The sequence below is a fragment of the Chlorocebus sabaeus genome, chromosome 12 (genome assembly GCF_047675955.1).
Source record: "Chlorocebus sabaeus isolate Y175 chromosome 12, mChlSab1.0.hap1, whole genome shotgun sequence".
Taxonomy (NCBI): Eukaryota; Metazoa; Chordata; class Mammalia; order Primates; family Cercopithecidae; genus Chlorocebus; species Chlorocebus sabaeus.
The window spans coordinates 10,327,725-10,350,145 of record NC_132915.1 but is presented as its reverse complement, the minus strand read 5'-3'; the positions used below and the strand labels follow the sequence as shown (position 1 = coordinate 10,350,145).

The 22,421-nt window shown below is 45.3% G+C and overlaps 1 protein-coding gene across 5 annotated transcripts in view; it reads left to right on the top strand.

Annotated features, from left to right (window-relative positions):
* Positions 1–22,421, top strand: part of DAPK1 (death associated protein kinase 1) — a 210,384-nt gene that overhangs the window by 91,537 nt on the left and 96,426 nt on the right. For all 5 annotated transcript variants that reach the window (XM_037998596.2, XM_007969669.3, XM_007969670.3 and 2 more), the window contains exon 3: positions 15,539–15,760. In XM_037998596.2, coding sequence (XP_037854524.1) covers positions 15,539–15,760 — 222 coding nt within the window. The remainder of the gene's footprint in view (positions 1–15,538; positions 15,761–22,421) is intronic.

Genomic DNA, 22,421 nt, shown 5'->3' with positions numbered 1-22,421 from the left:
TTAGCAGGGGAATTACACCACCCTTGTGTCATTCATGGTCAGCTAGCATTTATATGAACTGCTATTGTGCTAGGTCCCCCCAATCCTGTACTTGTGAGGTTCATTTCTTTGAACCCCAATACAGAAATTCCTGTTTATTCCTTTTGCAAATTTGATTATTCAGCTTCTTGGAAGAATTTAGATTCCCAGTTCTGTCAGTGAGTATATTAGTATATTGAATGATTCTCTTAGCCATTCAAAAATGTGATGAGATATGCTTCCATATGACATATTGAATGAAGTATCAGGGTAAAGATGTCGTGATAAATACCTTGTTGAGGACAGCGTAAATACAGGAGCCTGCAGTCCACTCACCAAAATCTACCATATGGTGATTCATATTTCATCTACCAAAATATCATGAAAAATGATGTCACAGGCCTTGGCGACATCAAAACACTTTTAAAATCTATATCCGTTCCCATTCTACTTGTCTTACAACCCAGTTGTGGGCAAGGGGAAAGTTCTTGCTACTCATTGACCATTTGCTAAGTATTTCTAATTCATCAGATCAAAAGTTGATTCTTGATGTTTTCTAGGAATTCATAAGCTACTTGATCTTGGAGAGGGCTCCACTTTGGTTCCCTCTGAACATCAGTATGGCTTCTTGCATTCGTATTTGCCCATGATTGCCAGCAGTGATCTGAGATTGCTTTTGCCACACTGCGACTTAACTTACTCAGACCTGGAGATTCGAATTTTTAAAAAAAGACCTAACAGGCAATCTTTTATTATCTCTTTTCTTACTTCAGGCTTTGGTTCCACCTTAACAATGTTCTCCTGATGTTTCCCCAAGTGCAGATCACTGGCCTCAAAAAAATAAAAAAATTAAAAAAAAAAAAAAGGAAGCTAAAAGAGTTGCCTAGTTTTGTTTCCTATATGCTATATGCCTGTTCCACCATCAGCTATGACCAGCCATTTTAACCCTTTTCTGTCCGTCTTCTTTCTCAGAACTGAACTTAAGTTTTGGAGTTTTTTCCCAATTTTCAGTTCTTTGAGGTTTCCTGAATAATTTGTGCTACCTAAATTTTTTTTTTTTTTTTTTTTTTTTTGAGACAGGTCAAAAAAAAAGCCTGTTACCCAGGCTGGAATGCAGTGGCATGATTGTGGCTCACTGTAGCCTCTAGCATTCGGGCTCAAGCCTTTCTCTCACCTCAGCCTCCCAAGTAGCTAAGAATACAGACATGTACCACAAGCGTAGCTAATTTTTAAAAATTTTTGTAGAGATAGAGTCTCATGTTGCCAGGGCTTGTCTTGAACTCCCAGGCTCAAGGAATTCTCCCACCTCAGCCTCCCAAAGTGCTGGGATTACAGGTGTGAGCCACTGCACCCCGCCTATTTGTGCCATTCTGTTGTATTCATACAAGATCTTGAGTCCTACTTTCCAATTTCCCAATTTTTAGAAATCTGACCTCTTGGAGTTAACAAACTGCATTATCCTTTCAAGGGCCAATTACAAATTACTTAATGACTATGAAAAATTCTTATTTACAAAATATTTCGGTTGTGTTCCAATTAGGGAATCTACCCAGTTACCTGAAGTTATGGCTGAAGGCAACTGCTTAGTCAAAGCAATTAGCCTCTAGGAGACCAGGAGAATTGCCGTGAAGTTTGTCAATGGCCCATGTGAAGGCTTTGCTTTTCGGATGAATGTACAGGATCTGAAATACACTGATTGACCCTTAGGCTTCTAAAAGCATGTAGGCAGCCCCCACAGGGCCAGTTATATACTAAGTCCAGGGCCAGGGCTTAGTAAAATAATCGGAGCCCAGTAAATGGGAAAAGTAAACGCATGTGGACTGCCCTGGGCCAGGATGTTCTTAAAGCAAGTGATGGACATCTTGCATAATGTTTTTCAGTGCTGGAGCAATTGTTTTTCCGTGTTCAGAAAGTCAGTGGAAACAATGTAAACAGATAGGTAGTCAGCATATAAATTGAGGAACCCATAAAGCATTGAGTCAACGTGTATTAATACTAAACTTTTCTCCAATATACTATGTTAGGCTCTGGGGATTCAAAAGTGGTATTAATTTTTCAGAACGAATCCTATATACAAGGGTGGTTAAATTTTTTTTTAAAAGCTAGTGCATTGGTAGGTCACTATGAAGGAAATTAAAATTTAAACTCAACAAACCAGTTCTTCTAGTATTCATGTTACTTGTTTGTGGTTCTCATTGTAGTGACTAGCGATGTATCTCATGTCTAACAAGTGATGAAGTAGCTGGAAAAATGAGTTCTATTATTGTGCATTCACGCGCCCATTAAGTGGGAAGTAAGCTCCAGATTTTGATTTATTAGGATTGTACAGCTTTGTAGCCAGCCTCTTCTGCTCAGAGCTTGCCTCCACCATGAAGCCACCTCTTCACCTGGAAGTCCAGTTGCCTTCCTTTCTGGAGGCATTGCAGAGCCCTATGGAAGTCAGTACCCTGGAGTAGAAAGTCTAAACCGGGGGCCTGTGATGATACACGTGTAACTAGAGGCATCCCTGCTTCCCTGGTAGACCGTCCTCCACTCCAGGGCCATTGCCACCATTTCCTTTAGGCCCCGTTATGCTGAGCATGGTGGATTCTTTAAACAGGCCAGGCTGTCTGGCCTCAGTGTTTCCATATCACTGCAGACAGGCACAGCCTCTTGATGCAAATGACAAGACCATGTTGACCCCCAGCTCTGCAGGGCCCACAGCCACCCATGTTGGGGAGGGGTATAGAGCTCCTTACCGCCGGCCCACTGCAGATGATAAAGAGGAAACCCAGCGAGAGGAAGGGCTTCCCACCCAACCCCAGCATGGGCTATAGCGGAGGTCATTCCTCCTTCTCGCCCACCAGTGGACTTCCCATTTCACCCATTTCCTGGCCAGGGGATTATGTTTCCATCCACAAAGCTTCTAAAACCCCCCAATGATGATGATGACTTCATGTCCCATAGAAGTCATATTCCACACTTTTTTGGAAGCAGTGCTCCACGGAAAGGTCGTCGGGTTTACAATCCCTGCTTCAGGAGATACCACCTCCAAACCTCATTCACACAAATTGTATTTTATTTTGTTTAGTGTTTGACCTGAGACTTAATTAGTGACACATTCTCTTCAAAAGTGGCACTTCCAAGAGTTAAGGCCATCGGTCTCTTTACTCTCCTGGCCGTGGTGGATACGGCCTTGCCCTGGCTCTCACAGTAAGCCGCGTGCTTGCTCGGATCAGGCCGTGGGGGTGAGGTCAGCCTCGTGGCTGGCTTCCAGGGAGGTCTGCTTCCATTGAGAGAATACTCAGGCTTCCCGGGAGCTCCGGTTTCTCTTTAACTTATCATCTTTCATTTTTATCTGAGTGGCTGTCACTTCAGGTAACTCCAGCAGTGCCTTTCCCTGCCAGCCTCTTCTTGCCTGCCCTGAAGTGACCCTGTGGTCCTCTCCCCATTTTCTCCTCCCCCTAGACTTCCTCCATGAGGTGAGTCCCCACTTGGTTCAGAGCCAAGGTGACAGATCTGTAGACATCATGGGAAATGGCTTGGCCTAGAGCACTGTGAAAAGGATTCTTCTTTGCCGGGCTGACAACCAGACACCCACTCACTGCCTCCCTGAGACCTGGGCCTCTGACTCTTGCAATTCCAGACACGGAAGACCCCAAAGAAGCTTGGCTACCCTCAGTTGTATTCAGTCTCCAGAGCAGGACAGACCTGTGAATGGTGTCTCCCAAGTACGTTGGCCACCCAACTGCACTAAATGCCACGTAGTGCCAGGCATATTTGAATTTCTGCCAAGACACTGAGGGCAGTTCGGAGCAGACTTCCCGGTATAAGGTGGAGCTAATTCTTCCAATGACAGCATGACAGAGGGTTCCAAACCTACCCTTTAAAAACATGCAGACGAATAGTATCTTGACTTAAATCAAGAGGAGAAACCATGAAAATATTTAGACATCTTTCTTTGTTCACTTCCTCTCATGCTCCAGAACTGAGCAGGGTGAATATTGGAGGGGAGTATCTCACAATTCGTATTTCAGTCTGGGCAGTTTTGTAGAGTATTTGCATGGTAATGACCTCTGCCATCAGGCTACCAAGCTCTGTCCTTTCTCTTTCCCTTTAGCTGATTCTTGCCCGTCTCGAATCTTAGCACCCTGAACACATCTGACTTTCTTCCTATTCTTTTGGCCACAGAATAAGGAACTTAGCTTAGCTTTTTATTTGTCTTCTCTTTCCCCATGACGTTATATGAACCTTCTGCCTTCTTTTTCAATTTTTTTTCAGCCAAGAGCAGCTTGCCAAGTTGAGAACAAATCATTCCTTATGGTCCAGTTAACTTTGACTCACTGGCTGAAAGGGGATTACATGACAAAGTCAAGATGATCAAATGATGGGATTGGCCCAAGGCAATAGCATGGTGAAGTCAAAGTGATCAAACAAGGAGCTGAGCCCTCTGAGTCTCAACCAGAATCACTCGAGAGCCAGGGGGCTCAACTAGGGTCTTGGGGCAGGAAGCTCTGATCTCCAGTCATCCAATGTGGTCAGCATTCATTGAAATGGAACAGCCGATCCTGGCATAACAGTAATCTGTAGCTACTCTTTCTGTATAAGGGCATTTTAGTCTCCTTAAAACTGGACTCAGAGTTCAGCTATGATTCCGCTGTAGGGTTTACTATATTTGGAGAAAATGTATGGCGTGTCGTTGTTTATTTTATTTGTCTGATCCACCAGAGGCCGTGTTTAGATTGTATCACATTATGCTTTCCCAACACTTATTCCTTCCTTTCCCTTGTGGCTTTACAGACAAAAACAAACAGCAAACAGCAGGCAGGTGTTCTGTGTTAGGTCCTAGGGATGGTGCTGAGAAAAGTGGGTGCAGTTCACATATCCTTTAGCTGAAGCCAGGGCCCCTGCTCACTCTGCACACCGCCCACTGGGCGGTTGAAAGTCTGTTGCACTGACGTGTCTTGTTAGTAAATTCCTGACGTCGTGGACCATATGGGAAGCAGGGTAGGATTCACTAGGGCAGTGAGTCCCAGAAAGTGAAGGAACTGGGCTTAGAGGAAGGCAGTGGTACATCTCTAGGCTCAGGACTCTGCTCTAAGGAGTCTGCCAGGCTCTGGGCTCCTTCCTGTCACCACCACGCTCTTCCTCGGAGGTAGCTGTCATGGCCAGTATTTACTGTGCTGTCCATACCGAGTCCATCTGCTCTCAGTTGCCACCCAAATTACCCAGCCCCACTGCCTGCCTGAAATAAAAGAAAAACTCCAAATCCTTTGCCAGTTTCAAGTGGTGAAGAGGGCTGAATCCATCATAGATTTGCCTGTGGCCTCTAAGCAGCCCTTTCACCAGTAGCCAGAAGGAGGCAGAGGAAACACCAGGCCTGAGGAGGTGGGTGGCCTCCTCTCGCAGGCCTGACTCAGTTGGTCCCCACTCTTCTAATGGGTCAGTCCCAGGAAGGTCTGAATCCCCCTGGGCACCTCCCACCTCCAGCTCTGTGCTTGGCTCTTGCAGCCCATGAAGGAGCAGGCACTGTGATTGGCATCCTGCCTTAGGGAATAATCTGAAAGTGTTGCAAATGCAAAGGGAACAGTGAATGCAGAGTCCACTTCCAAGATGCTTCCCATTTAACTGGGAGAGAGGACCAAAGCACACCTTCCCAAGAAAACTGGACTTAAAATGCTTCGTAACCAAAAATATGTAAGGAAGGAAAAAAGTTTTGTGGTTAACATCAACCCCAAACCATGTGAAATGCCGAATGCTGTTGCCCCTCGTGGAAAGGGCCGTGTTGACTGAGTCCTGCATATAGCACCCTGTTGTGACTTTGTTTACCTACCTTTGCTTAAAAACTTGCTTGGCCTTGACACCCTTTCTCCAAGCAGCATCTCTTTATTTGAGCTCCAAAGACCCACTTTGGGAAATATTCTTCTAGATGGATCTTGGACCTTCCTCCTGCAAAGAGGTATCATAGGGACAAGGGGGAGTGAACGAAGGCACCCGCTGCTATCTTTCTAATCTCCCGTCTGTTTAATCCTCAACTGCTCTGATTTGCAAATTTCTTAATGATAAAGAGGTATCTTGAGCTACCTGACACTCAGCGTATTTGGTTTCTGTGTTCCCACTTGCAATACCAAACCAGTGCGTGGAGCCCGACCCACGCTGGCCTTGGTTCCTTGGTTATGCCACCTTCTTCTCTGCAGTCTTCCAAGGGACCTTGTCCTTGGGAGGATGCTTTCGCCAAGGGACCCACCTCTCCTCTGCTCTCCTTGGCCCATTGTGCTGTTCGTCTTTCTCTTTCTGCATCTCATTCCTACCTCTGCGTGTTGTTCTGGTTCCCAGGGTGACGGACTGCTATTTATCCCCTCGGTAAACTCCACTTTTCCCTGTTGGTGCCGTGGCAACCTGAGCCACTTGCTCTACAAATCACAGCCTATTTAACCGAGCCCTTGTATTAGTTTAAAAGTTTTTGGAGGTTTGTACTTTTTTTCATGATAATAATGTTTTTAAAATCACCTGCTTTGCTTTTTTTCGATGAAAAGTATTGCTTTCCTCTGCCTCGTAGCTTCTCAAAGGGCAGAAAGAGAACAACTCCAAGTGTGGCCTCCATTCCAAGGGAATTGTGTACCACTTGGTGCTGAAGTACTGAGTTCCCATACAGGGTTTGCCTTCATCCTGTGCTGAAATCCGTGAACCTGTTGGGGTTAAGATCAAAGAAGGGGTTCCCGCTGAAGCTGCTTCCTGAAGAGAGCGTTTCCTCTTCACACGCGTTCTGCTAAAGGTGAAGTCAGCATAGGTACGCACTGGGCATTCAGACTAGGCGGGAGGAAGATTAGGTAGCCACATTTACTGGATCGTGTATAGCATTTGGGATTTGTGTGTTTCCCAGGGTGGAGATCTGCTTCACTGCAGAGACTGGGGAAGGTAAAGTTGGAGGCCAGCAACAAGCCCTGCCCAGCCAGAACACTGAAGGCATCTCAATGAGGGTCTTTGGGTTTTGTTGTTTGTGTTGAGGTCCTTCCTAAATGATGCAGAATTTTCCTTGAAAGGTGGGAAATTGTTGCCATGATGAGAGGCAGAGAAGTTGAAAAGTGAGTCCATGCATGCTGATGGGATGAGAGGGCCCGTTTTTCTGAGCCTGGGACAGGGCCTGCGTTCAGGGTGGCCTGGACACCCTCACTCTCTTCCCATGCTTTCCTGTGAGGCTGCTTGTGACCTAGTCACCTTCTGTGTCAAGTCCTTCCTCTGCACGACTTCTGGGGTGATCTGTTAAACCCACCATCCCAGATTCTTCAGTGCTGTTCTGCTGACCCACTGCTGCATAACAACCCACTCCAAAACGTGGTAGCTGAAAATAACGGTTTATGATGATCTCTTAACTCTCATGCTTCTTTGGGCTGCCTGGACCCAGCTTAGAGGGTTTTGCCTGGGTCTCTCAGGTGGTCACATTGAAAGGTTGGCTAGACCTATAGCCATCTGAAGACTTGATGGCCCAGATGTCCATGACAGCTCACGCACGTGCCTGGCCTCTCACAGCTGCTGTCAGCTCAGCTGGAGCTGCGGGCGGAAGTGTCTGCACACGGCCTCTCCACACAGCCTGGGCTTCTCCCAGCATGCTGGTTGGCTTCCAAGAGGAAGCTCCTAAGAACTCAGGCGGAAGTTCCAGGATCACTTCTGCCACATTCTGTGAGTCCGTCTTTGGAAGATGCTGTCTGCTTCCCATCACCTACCTCCAGCTGAAAGCTTCAGCATCCAAGCAAAGCTGCAGGGGCCTTTGAGGACCAAAGGGGGCAAACCAAATACGTCTCCATCCGAAATGAAAATAGCTTTGTTGAGTTCCAACGAGGGAATAAAATGTAGAGACTTAACATTTAGATTTCAAACTTGTTGCATAGCAAAATGTCAAGGGGAAGTTTGGTGCTGCTTTTCAGCTCCTGAAATCTTGTCTTCTTGGCTTCTCTGAGAAGTTCACGAAGCTTAGACAGCTTGGTAATTTTCATCCTTTCCATGTGCTTGATGTGTTTAGAGACAACAGTGTGCACTCACATGCATGGCCGCATTTCATGTTGTCATCATCCTTGCACAGATGGGAAACTGAGGCTCAGAGAGGCCTCCTGCCTTCTCAAGTTATTGGCGGAGCTGGGGCTGATATTGCTTCATCTGCACAGGGCCCTGTTTGTGTGTCTGGCCTGACACCTCCCTGCCACTCCTCTCTTCCTCTAGAAATAGGAAGTAGGCTCTTCCATGCCTTCCTGCCTCTGCTCACGCTGTTCCTCCTCTAGGAAACCCTGTCCCTACACACACACCTTCCTCCACTCCTGACTCACGCTCAGCCTTCAGGCACAGCCTCGGAGGCCAGCTTGGGCAGGGGTCTCCTAACTGCACCCTCTCTGCAACAGCAACTGAGTCCCCTTTTTTCCTCTTCCCACAGCGAAGTATTTCATGCTTGTCTCTCCCCTAGTCTGTGAACCCTCAGGGTCTTATCTCCTGCTGTAGATGTGAATTATTATCAGATGTTAACTCATCCTTGAGAAACCGTTCCTGTTCCTCACCCCTTACCTACAACCTGTAATTCTAATATTCTGGCAGACTTCAAGCTGCCCTGCTGCTCTGGCAGCAAAAGTCTTCTACTGAAATAGATCACCCATAAACCACCGCTGAAACCGAGCCAGGGATTTGATGCAAGTTCAAAAGTAGAAATTATTTTGTGTTAATGAGAAACCATATTGCAAAGACTTGGGAGGAGCGGAAAGATGGAACGTATCAGCTGTTAGATTTAAACCAGATCTGTTTCCAGCATTAATGTAGGGAATTCATCGTAATACTAGTTACCATAAATAATTTTTAACTGGCATATGTTGGTTAGATGCATATTTAAAGTAAAAACATGAAAAAGGAGATGCTGTTTTCGTCACTTGTTTTTGGATCTGCACCCACCTGCTCCGGGTGAGAACTTGTTTTAATGGTGTGTCTGGATCAGGACCAGCAATGAAAAGGTTAGACCCTGGGCTTGGCACCAGCTCATGCAGCAGACATCAATTATCATGTCCAGTCAGATTATGCTTTTTCCTTCCATTCTGAATGTTACATCTTCTCTGACATTGTGTGTCCACACCTTCATTCTCCCATGTGAACAGAGCCTCCCACAAATTATAAAGAAAGTTGACAGTAAGAACTGACTGGATTAAACAAAAGGTAAACAGGTTTCTTTTTAAGGCACCAGGAACTGTAGAAGACCTACAGAAATAGGAATGCTGCCATCCTTGTGCCTTGACCTTAAGAATCAACTTGGGTTTCTTTCTGATTGTTACTAGAATGCTTCCTGGTTGCACAAACATGGTGTACTTTTATTGCGTGGCACCTCAGAGCATCTTAAAGCAAAGATTTTAATTAATTAAGACACCTTGTGAGTCTTCAATTGAGAAGAGAAGGCAACATGACCCAAACAGATTTAACCACAAACCCCTGCCCTTTGCTTTCCCCTCACAAAGCACTTTCCTAGAGTGATGCTGGAGTCTGTCTGTAGCTTCACAGTAAGATGACTTGTATGACAAACATAAAGTGTACAAGGTCCACACAGCGGTGGGGTCAGAACCTGGAGCTTTGGAGGCAAATACACTTGAGTTTGAGTTCATTTCTTAGTTATGCAGCTTACTGACTCAGTGATTTGGGACAGTCTTTAAAAATCTCCCTGAGACCTGATTTTCTCTTTGGTCAGAAGAGATGACGTGTATCTCATAGAGTTGTGATTATTAATAAAGTAATACGTGTAAAGATCCTTGCATGTAATCCTGGTTACAGTTTCTTCAGTGACTGCAGAGGTAGTAGTCAGATTAGATATATTAGTGAGTCAGAGAAATTAGATGTCAGCCTGTTCTTTATGAAGCTTGCTCCTTTTAGCCATGCATTTCCTCTGTTTAATAAAATTGGTGATTACATTTGAATCAAATTTTTGAATATAAAACTCATTAAAGGAAGAATGTGTCTCATTATCTTTGTATGTATCTGACCATGAGTAGTTAATAAATGTTTATTACATTTAGTGGAAAGTTTTTAATATTAACATTAATTTGACATCTGTATCTAATGCAACAGAGTGTTTTGTCAGTTATTAAATGATGGAGAATGTTAGTGCATTTTTTGGGGAAAAAAAAAAAGTTGGCGTATAGTTGACTTTCATTATGTGTGAGAGTTGTTCTCTAGAAATTCACTGCAAACACGAAACCATTGCTCCTAGGAGAAACCCAGGGTTACCTTCCTGTGAGTCTCTGGTCAAATCATTTTTGTCATTTTTGCATAACGTTGTTTTATGTATGTTTCTGTTTAAAGACATCATACACACACACACGATTGATTAACATTGAACTCATGGCTAACAGCACATTACGCATGGCTGAATGAAGCTTATCTAACACACAGTCTCTCCCTGAGCCACATCACAGCTTTGTGGTGCTTAGAAACACTAGACAGCACCACAGTACTGTACTTGGGGGTCATTGTATACAGTGAAATTACCAGTAAAAAATGTGACACTAAACGCACTGCAGAAAGCACACTCGTTTATGGTGTGAGAGCCAAAGCAAGAAGGCAGCTGTTTGACTTCAGCTAGAAACGTGTGCAGCCGCCTCTCCAATTTTCCACAATCCTCTCCATTTTTCCACGATCCGTGCATGTCCACGAGTGACTGCGAAAGTGCCAGAAATATTGACTTGGAGGTTACAAATAAATTTTATGCCTGCTGCAGTGACTCATGCCTGTAATTCCCCCACTTTGGGTGGCTGAGGTGGGAGGACTGCTTTGAGCCCGAGAGTTCGAGACCAGCCTAGGCAACAGAGCAAGACGCCATCTCTGCGGGAAAAAAAAAAAACAAAAAACAAAACAAAACAAAACAAAAACAAAGAAAAAAAAAATAAAATTAGCTGGGTGTGGTGATATGCTCCTGTAGTTCCAGCTGCTCGGGAGGCTGAGGTGGAAGGATTGCTCGAGCTTGGGAGGTCAAGGATGCAGTGAGCTGTGATTGCACCACCACACGCCAGCCTGCACAACAGATCGAGACCCTGTCTCAAGAAAAGAAAAAAAAAAGTTACTAAGTAGGTGAAAAAAACAAGTACAGAATCCATGAATAATAAGGATCACTTGTACTGCTTTATCAAAATTAAATGTCGTAGCATACAAAGAATTTCTGTTTTCCAGTAAAGAGCTACCTCCCCCCATCCATTGAACAGCCCTAGCTGTATTAATGGTAATTAATGAATAATGCAGCCAACCGTATCATTGTTGATTACTGACTGGCCTCAGTGCATGGGTGTGAGGAGGGGGCAGAAGGGACAAGCGCCCCCAGCGTGGTTGTGGCAGTGGTCTTGCTGCTTTGTGTGCTGTGGCTTTGCTCCCCGGTCTGTGTGAAGTCACCCTTGAATCTGGATCACGGTATTCCTCTGCAGGCACACGATTTAGGAATCCTCACCAGCAAAGTAGACACACAAGCTGTTTTTTTTTAAGTTGTTGTTGTCTTTGGGGAGGCAGAGGATGGGTGAAGAGGAACTGTCCCCCCGAAGGAGTCCCAATCCAGGGAGGAAAGCGGGTCCAGGCCCAGCTGCCCAGGAAGGAAGGGATCAGAGCAGCAGTTCACCAACAGTCCAACTCGAATTAGACTTCACAAGGCAAATGACTGGTTAGGGAAGAGTTGCTCCTCCGGGAGGTCTGTCCTCACAGTTTGCCGACTGCCTGACGAGACTGTGCCGTGGAAATGCCTGACAGGCTTACCCAGCACACACAAAGGCCCCCAAAGGCCCCCAGGTGGGCCTGGCTGCTGGCACTTTGGCTCAGCTTGTGACTCTGAGCTCCCAAGGCCAGGGCCAGCCTGCCTGAGCAGTTATGTGACAACACACCCTCTGAGTGGGGACAGGCAGCAAAAGGAGGAAGGGAGTGAGGGTTCAGCAGTAGTTGTACACGTTGTTAGCACAGTGCAGCCCTGCTGTGGCCTTTTTTTTTTTTTTTTTTTTTTTGGTACTATGAGGGCTCTTTTCTCTCTGGCGGTCATGAGAGGTAGGTACTTGGCGGGTAATACTGCATCACTGCGAGACGGAGGCAACAGTGTGCTGATGAAAATAACTCCAGTTGTCACAGATTAATAACAGCTAAAAGTTAATGAAGACTCCCCATGGTCAGGTGCTGTTCTAAACACTTCATGCATATTGGCTCATTTCATCCTTTTCCCTCTAAGCAGGCACTTATTATGCCCACTCTACAGATAAGAAAACTGAGGCCTAGAGTGGCTAAGTCCTAAATAAACCCTGGGTTACACTGCTGGCTCCTAGGCACTACACAATTCGGTTGAACTGTTATGCAGAACCCTTTGTCTAACTCCTCGGGCTCACAGGGTTATAGATTCAGGCATCAGCCGCAGCATATGTGCGTTGTGCATGGACTACGTGAAGTAAGTCTGCACCCAGGGCCTCAGGAGATGCGAAGATGAGCCTGGCAGCCCTTTGTCCTCCAGGCATCGGCAGTCTGGGAGGGTGGGAAAGGCAAGAATGGGCAGAAAACAGCAGGTTCCCCTGAGGGGTATGGGGGGCTCTTTGGACTCAGGGATATGGCAGATTGGAGGAAAGGGAATAGATTGTTAGGGGTGTCAAAGAAGAATAGGGAATGGTATCTTAAAAGAGGTGACATTGCAGTAGGTCTAGAACAAGTTTCTCAAGCTCATTCTAGACCCTCATTTTGCTCTTTGCAGTCAGGATTAGCCAGTACCCCAGCATCCACATAGAGCCTTCCTAACCACCAGCCCTTATCCCCTCCTCACCAGCCAGCACTTTTTGTGCGGGGACCCTGCAGTGTAAGTGAGGGATCCATTGTCAGGTGAGAGAGTAAATTCCCCAGGTTTCGCTGTAACTAAGGCGCCCAGTTCGCCTGGGCATGAGCGCACATGACATTCAGCACCTGCCTTCATCCTGCCATCAGGGCTCACCTGACTTTACTTACCATCTTCCCATAAATAAAATGAAGAAACTTCCGATATAGAACATTTGGAGGTGAAAACACCTGATTTACTTACCATCTTCCTGTAAATAAAATGGAGAAACTTCCGATATAGAACATTTGGAGGTGAAAACACATGTGGAAGAGTCTTTGTATCTAGGCTTACACTGAAATTCTTTGTGACTCTCCTGTCAGAAGGATTTTCTTTTTTCTTCCCCCTCCCACCCGCCCCTGCTGAGATGGAGTCTTGCTCTGTCACCCAGGCTGGAGTGCAGTGGCATGATTTCAGCTCACTGCAAGCTCCACCTCCCAGGTTCAAGCAATTCTCCTGCCTCAGCCTCCTGAGTAGCTGGTCTCGAACTCCTGACCTTGTGATCCACCCACCTCAGCCTCCCAAAGTGGTTTTTTTTTCTCTGTCTCTCTGTTTCTCTCTCTCTCTCTCGACGTTTTTGGTTTTGAATTTTAAAGCACCATGATTGAAACTACTGAGTCTGCCTTGAGTTGTAAGTCTCTGAGACAAGTTGCTGTGGCCATGTGTGAGATATGAATGGGCCCAGCCTCTGAACTGTCAGCTGCTTGTTGGTTGGCTGGGCTGGGCTGGGTCTCCCTATCCTGGGTCTTTTTGAATCTAACTGGTGGGGACACAATAATATCTTTGTAAGGAGGGGCCTGGACTCTAAAGGAAGCAGCTGACTGTGTTTTGAATTCAGGCTGTTTCCCCTCTTCTCTCCATATGCCCCATCTCTCCACCCTCCACCCCACAATAGAGGGAAGGTTTTTACTTCTCAGAGAAATTGGGTTTTGGTTGTAATAAAGTCATTACATAGACCCCGTAACTGTTTAAGGTAGCGAGTTTACAGGCAGTCGGTGCTGGCATTCCTGTGTGATTTATTCTTCAGCTTCTCAGCTATCCTGCTGCAGGGGGAAAGTGGGTATTAACAGCCTGCCATGCAAAAAAATTGACATGGCTATAAAGATAATCCTTGTCTCTGCGTGTCTTCTTCACTGGCCTCCTACTGCTAAAGTAAATGAGTAATATTTTAAAGTATCCATTCTTTAACATCAAAATATTATCCTTAATTTGCTTTTCTCTCTGGCTTTTGTCTTCACGTGAGGATAAAGCCAGCTAAAAATACCTGTGGTAATTCTTTACATAGCAGTACTCCAGCAGCTGCCAAGAAACGTACAGATCCTGCGATGGACAGATCAACCCTTCCTCGGGCACTAGGGAAGAAGGAAGGGCACCAGCATGGGTCCAGGAGGGTCTTTGCATTGCGTTCCACTGGCTATCAGCGGGGCCTGTGTACCTCTCACCATCTCACCCACTTACTGCCTACCCCCTATTATTTTGAGTCAAGTTCTGTTATTACAGTCTTTAATATATGTATTACATATTAAAGACTGTAATACATATATTAAAGGAAAGGGAATCTGGCTATTTGCTGTGACATTTAGGGTGCTTTCCTCTGCCGGAAGTAGAAAACCCATCAAACTGACTTGAGCCATAAAAGGAATTTATTGGCTTATGTCGCTGAAACATCACAGGCAGATGGTTTCAGGCCAGGGCTGATCCAGCGACTCCATGGTGTCACTGCAGACCTGGTTTCTTCCCTTTTACTGGCTCTGCCTCTGCAGTGGTTGTCTTCAAACTAAGAGTGACTCTCCTCATGGTCCCAAGATTGTTGGCAGCGGCTTTTGGGGGTTCTGTCACACTCAAAAGAGAAAAGAGTCTCAGCAAACCTGTGTCTCTGCATCCTCTAAAGGGTCTTACTTAGGTCACATGCCTGTCATTGTGACCAGGAGAATGGAGTGGACTGATTGGCTCAGCCTAGGTCACATGATCCATATTTACAGTTAGGGGTGGAATCGGCTTCCCCAGAACCACAAAGATCCCTGGGTAGAAATACTTTCAGAAGGGAGGAGAGGGGAAGATAATGCCAGAGAAGTGACCAACATCAATCACTTAATTGTGAACAAAATAATAGACCTTTTTCTGTTTGTGTATTTAAATTGGTTAATATTGGTGCTAGAAATACGTTGTTGAAGGCAGGGCTTCATATACATATATATATATTTTATTATATATATATTTTATATATACTGCAAGCTCCACCTCCCATATATATTTTTATATATATATATATATATATATTTTTTTTTTTTTTTTTTTTTACCGATTCTCTGGTCTCAATCCCTTGTTTTCCAGGCTCAGAGACTAGACATGCAGGAAAAGAGCTTGCTGGAAGTGAGGTCAGAGCACAGAGCTCCTTGCTGCTGTCCTAGGACCTGAAGTGGGAGGGAAAGAAGACAGGACACAAATGGAGATATGATCACTCTTTCAATAAAATACACTTTTTAAGAGTTTATATTCCTTGCAGCATTGTTTATAAAGAAACAGGCTTAGTGAAACTGAATGATGATAAGAAACATCCCTACCTAATTGGTTACTTTTCCACAATTTGAACTTTCCTATTCACAGTTCTCTTGTCCCCTCTGCACCATGCCACGTCCTCATTCAAATCCTGTTTTTTTAATGAACGATCAAGAATCCTCCATCTTCTCTTTTCAGTGGACAGTTTGCAGTTGTGAAGAAATGCCGTGAGAAAAGCACCGGCCTCCAGTATGCCGCCAAATTCATCAAGAAAAGGAGGACTAAGTCCAGCCGGCGGGGCGTGAGCCGTGAGGACATCGAGCGGGAAGTCAGCATCCTGAAGGAGATCCAGCACCCCAATGTCATCACCCTGCACGAAGTCTATGAGAACAAGACGGACGTCATTCTGATCTTGGAACTGTGAGTGCTGCCTGGGCCAGGCTGGGCAGGAGACAGTGTGGTGGGCGGGAGAGAGTGTGGTGGGCGGGAGAGAGTGTGGTGGGCGTCAGCCACAGCTTCGTTCCAGCCGGACCACGCCACAGAGAGCCCAAGAGATGGATCAGGAATTGGTTCTCCTGTACGGGGTGTGTGAGAGCCATGCTGCCTGACCTGAAACCCAGCTGCAGGGATCTAGAACAAACTCTAAAAAGCAGCTCCCATCACTGTGGTTTCACCCAGTTTGCAAGAGGGTCTCCCATTCTTGGGGTTCACCACTTTCTGGGGTTCATCTTTGTCATGAGCACATCTATATTCTGAGTTTCTCGTTAAGCTTCAAACATATGTCCTTCTCCCCTCTCTATTCCTGTCCTCTCTCTTTTTTTTCTGCCTTTATTCCTCTGTTCTCTTTATCTCTTCCCCCATCTCTTCCCCCTCCCTCTATCTTAAACGCATGAACCCCATTTTTAACTGCTGAATCCATCAACACTAATTATATGATTAGGTAAAACTGAGCCAGAATCACTCAAATAGGACTTGTTTTTAAAGCAAGTTGCTGATTTTCTCAGGCAAGCCGTGCCCATCGGATGTTATTATGGGAAACTGATTGCGGCGGGTTCTTCTGTGGTGTTTCTCATCTCCCTCTCCCACCCCTCCGGTCCCCAGCTTCCTGCCTGCTGTGCCGAGTGGGGCCCCACTCCCTGTGGCTGAGTCCAGCAGCACATGCTAGCGGGAGAGGACAGGAAGCCAGCTTGGGGCGCACATCTGTCTGTCTCCGGGCTTTTGGGATGGAGGCGAGATATGAGTGCCTTGAGGGAGGAGGGACGCTGGAACCAAAGAAGATTTGAGGACAAACCCATCCTCGGTGGCTTAGTAATGACAGGCTCCATCCATTGAATGCAGCCTCTTGAATTCAGATTTGCCCTTTTGCCCATCCAACAGTCCTCTTCTTTGCAATCCAACAGCCTCCTTCTTTGCAGATACCTTAGGGGTAAGAAGAAATTTTTAAGACCACAGGAGAAGGTTGGCAGAACTGCCAGACCAGCTCCCAGGCACCATCCTGCAGGTACCTCGACTTTGCAGTCCCAGGTGCCTGTAGTCCCCGCAGCATCTTGTCTCACCACTGGGATTTGGGCACATTTCTCTATGGATCTCAGCCACAAATTTCTTAACCATAAAATGGGGTTAATAATATCTCAGAAGGTTTATGGGGAGATAAATGAGATAAGAATTTTTAAAGAGCTAACTCTGTGCTGGTTTGTAGATGAGATTAATATGTTCCCTCCCTCCTTCCCTCCTTCCTTCCCTACTTCCTCCCTCCCTCCCTCCTTCCTTTCTTCCTTCTTTCCTCCCTCCCTCCCTCCCTCCCTCCCTTTTCTCCTTTCCTCCCTTCCTCTCTCCTTCCTTCTTCCCTTCCTCCCCTCTTCCAAATCAGCATTTCTCAATCTTGGCACAAGTGACATTTGGGACTGAATCACTCTTCCTTCAGGCTGTCCTAAACATTGTAGAATGTTTAGCAGCATCTCTGGCTTCTACCTACTGGATGCCAGTAGCACTCTTCCCCCATGTTGTGACAACTAAAAATATGTCCAGACATTGCCACATGTACCTTGAGGGCAAAATCTCCTGCTTCCTCCTGTGCCCCCACACCCTCGCAACTGGGAACTCTGGCTTTAAAGGAAGAACAGAGCTTTAAGGGGCCAGTAGATTAAGGACTTGATTAGGGTACAAGAGAGGAAAAGGGACAAATCATGGTATAATCCTCACTGTGGCTTTATATGGCTCCTGGGAGGCAGCAACCTAGAGTGAAGATGGGGGCTGGGAAACCAGACAGAACTGGGATCAAAATCCAGGGCAAATCCTTTCTTGTCTTTAAGCCTACATTTCCTGCCTTAAGACAGTGAATACAGAGTGCCTGGAAAAAGAAACATAACAAATCACAACTATTCTGCCTTTTCAAATAATTCCCAGGTTGCGCCCAGTGACTCAAGAATGTCACTTATCCTCATTTCATACTAAAATATTTGAGCAATGCCTATGAGTCACTGGCCCTCTTGTGCCTGTCGGCATGTACATATTGCGCATTCAACTTCTGTTGACTGACCCCAATTCACAGATAGTTCCCATTAGGTGCATTTACCCTATGCCTAAATTGGGTGGCATACAATGATTTTTTTACCATTTGATTATGTAAAATTTTTATTTATAATAGAGCAAATACAGTGTTGGAGGAGGGTTGTGTCATTCTATGAAAGTTAACACATGTAAATCATGTAACCAGCACTCTAATTGGGGCTCAGAACAGTTCCCATACCCCTAAATACTCCAGTACTCCTTGTATTAATACTACCCCCGTCATGCCTACCCTCTGCCACCTAATGCCTGCAAGCCCTGAGCTGGTTTTCCTCACTGTTTGTATTAGTCCATTGTCACACTGCTATAAAGGCAGACCCGAGACTGGGTAATTTATGAAGAAAAGAGGTTTAATTGACTCATGGTTCTGCAGGCTGTACAGGAAGCATGGCCAGGGAGGCCTCAGGAAACTTACAATGATGGCAGAAGGTAAAGGGAAAGCAAGCACCATCCTCACATGGCCGGCAGGAGGAAGAGAGAGAGAAGGAGGAAGTGCTACACACTTTCAGACAACCAGATCTCCTGAGAACTCTATCAGGAGATCAGCAAGGGGGAAGTTCACCCCCATGATTCATTCACCTTCCACCAGGCGCCTCTTCCGATATCAGGAATTATAATCTGGCATGAGATTTGGGTAGAGACACAGAGCCAAACCATATCACTATTGTTTTGTCATTTTGAAAATGTCCAGTGAATAGACTCATACAGTATACAAGTGTTTGAAACTAGCTTCTTTCACTCGGCATAATGCATTGGAGATCTGTATATGAAGAGTGTGTCCATTTTTATTACTAACTGGTATTTCATTGTATGGATTTTTTATAATCCATTCACCCATTTGGGTTGTTTCTAGTATTTGATAATCATGAGTAAAACTGCTACAAACATTCGCATCCAGACTTGTGTGTGAGCGTAGGTTTTTATTTCTCTTCAGTAAATACCTAGAGGTCTTGGGATTGCTGGATTGTAGAGTAAACGTGTGTTCAACATTATGAGAAACTGCCAAGCTGTCTTCTAAAGTGAGCAGACTGTTTTACAGTTCCTGCAGCAATGGATGAAAATTCCAATTGCTCCACCAGTGGGGCTCTGTACTGTTTTTCAGTTGTAGGCTTTCTGGTAGTTGCATCTTGGCATACAGCTTTACATTGTTAACTGCATCATGACCCTAAATGAAAGCTGAGCAAGCTCACTAGGAACAGCTTTTAGATAGAGTGAGTGGGAAGGCCCTTAGGAGCCGGCCGCTTCCTTCACAGGGCTAGACAGGTCCCTGGTTATTTGCTCTTCATAAATTCTAGTGTCCCCTGGGAGCTGACTGTCTTTGCCTCTTCACCACCCAGGCATCTGAAGGGTTGTGATGGTTCCCTTCATGTGTCAACGTGACTGGACCATGAGGAGCCCAGATATTTGGTCAGAATAATAATTATGTCTGTGAGGATGTTTTCGGGTGAGATTAGCATTTGAATCGGTAGACTGAATAAAGCAGAACACACTCCCGAATGTGGGTGGCTGCATCCGATCACTGGGAGGCTCGAATAGAACAGAAAGGCTGACCCTGAGTAGGAGACCGTTTTTCCTGCGTAACATGACTTTGAACTGGGACACCATCTTTTCCTTGCTTTTGGACTTAAACTGAAGCATCAGCAGTTCCTGCGTCTTGAGCCTGCTGGCTTGGGCTGGAACTGCACCATCAGCTCTCCTGAGTCGCCAGCTTGCCGACTCACCTTGCAGATTTGGGTACCTGCCAGCTTCCATAATAATGTGAGCAAATTTCTATATATGCGTATGATGCGTAGGATGCGTATGCACAGTACGACGTGTGTTTCTCCGGAGAACCCTGATAATACAGTAGCACTAAGTACCTAAGAACAGAAAGTGCGTCTTGGAAGTCTGTCCCATTTTTTATGTATTTGCATTACCTTGAAGAGGTGTGTTGTAAGTTTTTTTCTTTTTGCTATACTTGTTTTGGAGGTTATATTTCATAATTTTTGATAGACTATTGAAGATATTAAATCTGTCCAGGAGAAACAGTCATCTTTGCCTTGGAGAAAATTACCATCCTAAATTCTAATGTCTTTAACAGAAGCTTTAGTCATCAGTGACAGATTCCATTTCCACTTTTCTTTCTTAAGAATTTTGAAGTACGGTGGTGGTTAAGGAGAGAATCAAAATGAAGAACTTGTTCAGAATATAACCCCATGAGGTAATAGTGGCTGTTGGTCTGAATCTTCTGGCTCAGTAATTTTTGAGTGGATATAGTTTTTGGATTTACTGCTTTGACATGAGCTCCACGGCAAGTCGAACTTCCTCTGAGGGTTACTGTTGAAGCGAGTGCCCTTATTGAAAGCCTGGTGCCTGTCTCTACCTATATATATGTGAGTTCTCTCCTCCAGACTCCAGGCCTATCCTTCCCACTGAAATAAACATCCCAAACTACACCTTCACTTGATATTTCATGAACCACTGCCACTGACCCAAAAAGGTGTCTTTTCTGTCCTTTGTACAGAAAGTGTTTGAGATCTGCATTAAAGGTACAGTTATCAAATCCCAGTCCAGGAGCTGCCCTTTAACATTTTTGCAAGCCTGAAAGTAGCTTTAAAGTCATGTGTTTTTCCCCCACCTGCTTCACTGGAGCATCATTTCACAGAGGATCTGTCATTGCAGCTCAGCATAGCATACACCTGAAGGAGGCCAATGTGATTTCTTAGAATCACGATTTCAGATTTCATGTCCTCCATGTCCCATTGTTCTCTAATGAAGTCGTGCCGATACTAGAACTTCTTCTTACTGTGTTGCGGCTCACCCACACGTCGTCACATGGGCAAGCCACTACAGAACTTCTATCTCCAGTGCTTGCATCATTTCATAACTTGCCTTGTTATCTGGTGAAGGGCGAAGCCAAACTCACAGAACTTAAAAGTCGATGCTATTTCTAAAGTGTGTGGCATTGTTCATCAGCAGCCCTGGCTTCTAGCTTGCCATTCCTAAACTGGCTGCTCAGAAACAGCTAAGTATTTTGGTCTGTGGATAGTTATGCCTTTTTCTGTCTAGCTGTCTGCCCAGCCATTGTTCAAACCCAAGTGCCCTTAGGGGATAGGCATACAATGTCAATGAGGATGGTTGGCCTCCATGAAGCCTCAGTGTCAGGGATGCCAGCTGTGGAGACTGTGGCCCACTGGAGCACTGAGGCCCCACCCCGAAGGGACAGCCACCAATCAGTTGATTGTTGTTGTGTGTAATTTTGAATTCAGTGTTGTCAGCTCTTCTAGTTTTTTCAGGAAAAGTCTGTAATCTAGATTTTTTAATATTGGCAGTCAGTTCATAGTATTCATGAACAGACAAAATAAAGCATCTGAAGATTGTGTGTCTTGCACAGACTTCCAAATTCTAGTCTGTTTCATGTAAGCAATAAGTTGATTGCTACTATAGGAGAAGTAACATGAGAAAGACTGCCTCAAAGGGTTAGTGATTCTATGGGAAGGGCAGGATGTACCCTTAGCATTATAAAATGATTTTTTTTTAAGTATACAGTTTAATTTAGTGGCTCTTAAACTTTAGCATGCATCAGAATTGCCTGAAGAGCTTGTCTGACTATTTGGCAAGCATCCAGAGTTTTGTATTCAGTGGGTTTGGGGTGGGACCTAGGTGTTTGTATTTTTATTTAATTTTATTTTTTGTAGAAATGGGGTGTCCCTATATTACCCAGGCTGGCCTCAAGCTCCTGCACTCAAGCGCTTCTCTCTCTTCAGCCTCCTGATTAGGTGGGACTGGGGCATGAGCCACTGGGCCCAGCTCAGAATTGACTTTTTGTTTTTTTTCTTGAGACAGGGTCCCATTCTGTCACCCAGGCTGAAATGCAGTGGCACATTCATAGCTCACTGCAGACTTGAACTTCCAGGCTTGAGTGATTCTCCCACTTCTGCCTCCTGAGTAGCTGGGATTACAGGTGTGTGGCACCACACTCAGCTATTTTTTATTTTTTTGTAGCTTCAGAGTGTCACTTTGTTGCCCAGGCTGGTCTCGACCTCCTGGGCTTATTCAATCCTCTCACCTTGGCCTCCCAAGTCGCTGGAATTACAGGTGTGAGCCACAGCACCTGGCCAGAATTTCCATTTTTAACAGATTCCCAGGTGATGAGGATGCTGCTGGTCTGGGTTCATCTTTTGAGAGGCTGTGCTCCCCACAAAGGATATGTTGCCGTGCTATGTCCCTGTCTTAGTTCATTTTGGGTTTTGCAATAACAAGACCACAGACTGGGTAATTTATAGAGAAAATAAGTTTATGTCTTACGGTGCTGGAGGCAGGAAGTCCATTCGGCTGCTTCTGATGTGGGTCTTCTTACTGCGTCATACATAACATGGCAAAAGGCATTGCGTGGCAAGAGAGGGCAAGAGCCCACTCCCAAGGGCCCTTTTTTAAAAGTGCTAAACCCACCCGTGAAGGTGCAGGAGCCCTTATGGCCTAAATTGCTTCTTAAAGTCCCCTCCTCTCAACGCTCTTACAATGGCAATTAAAT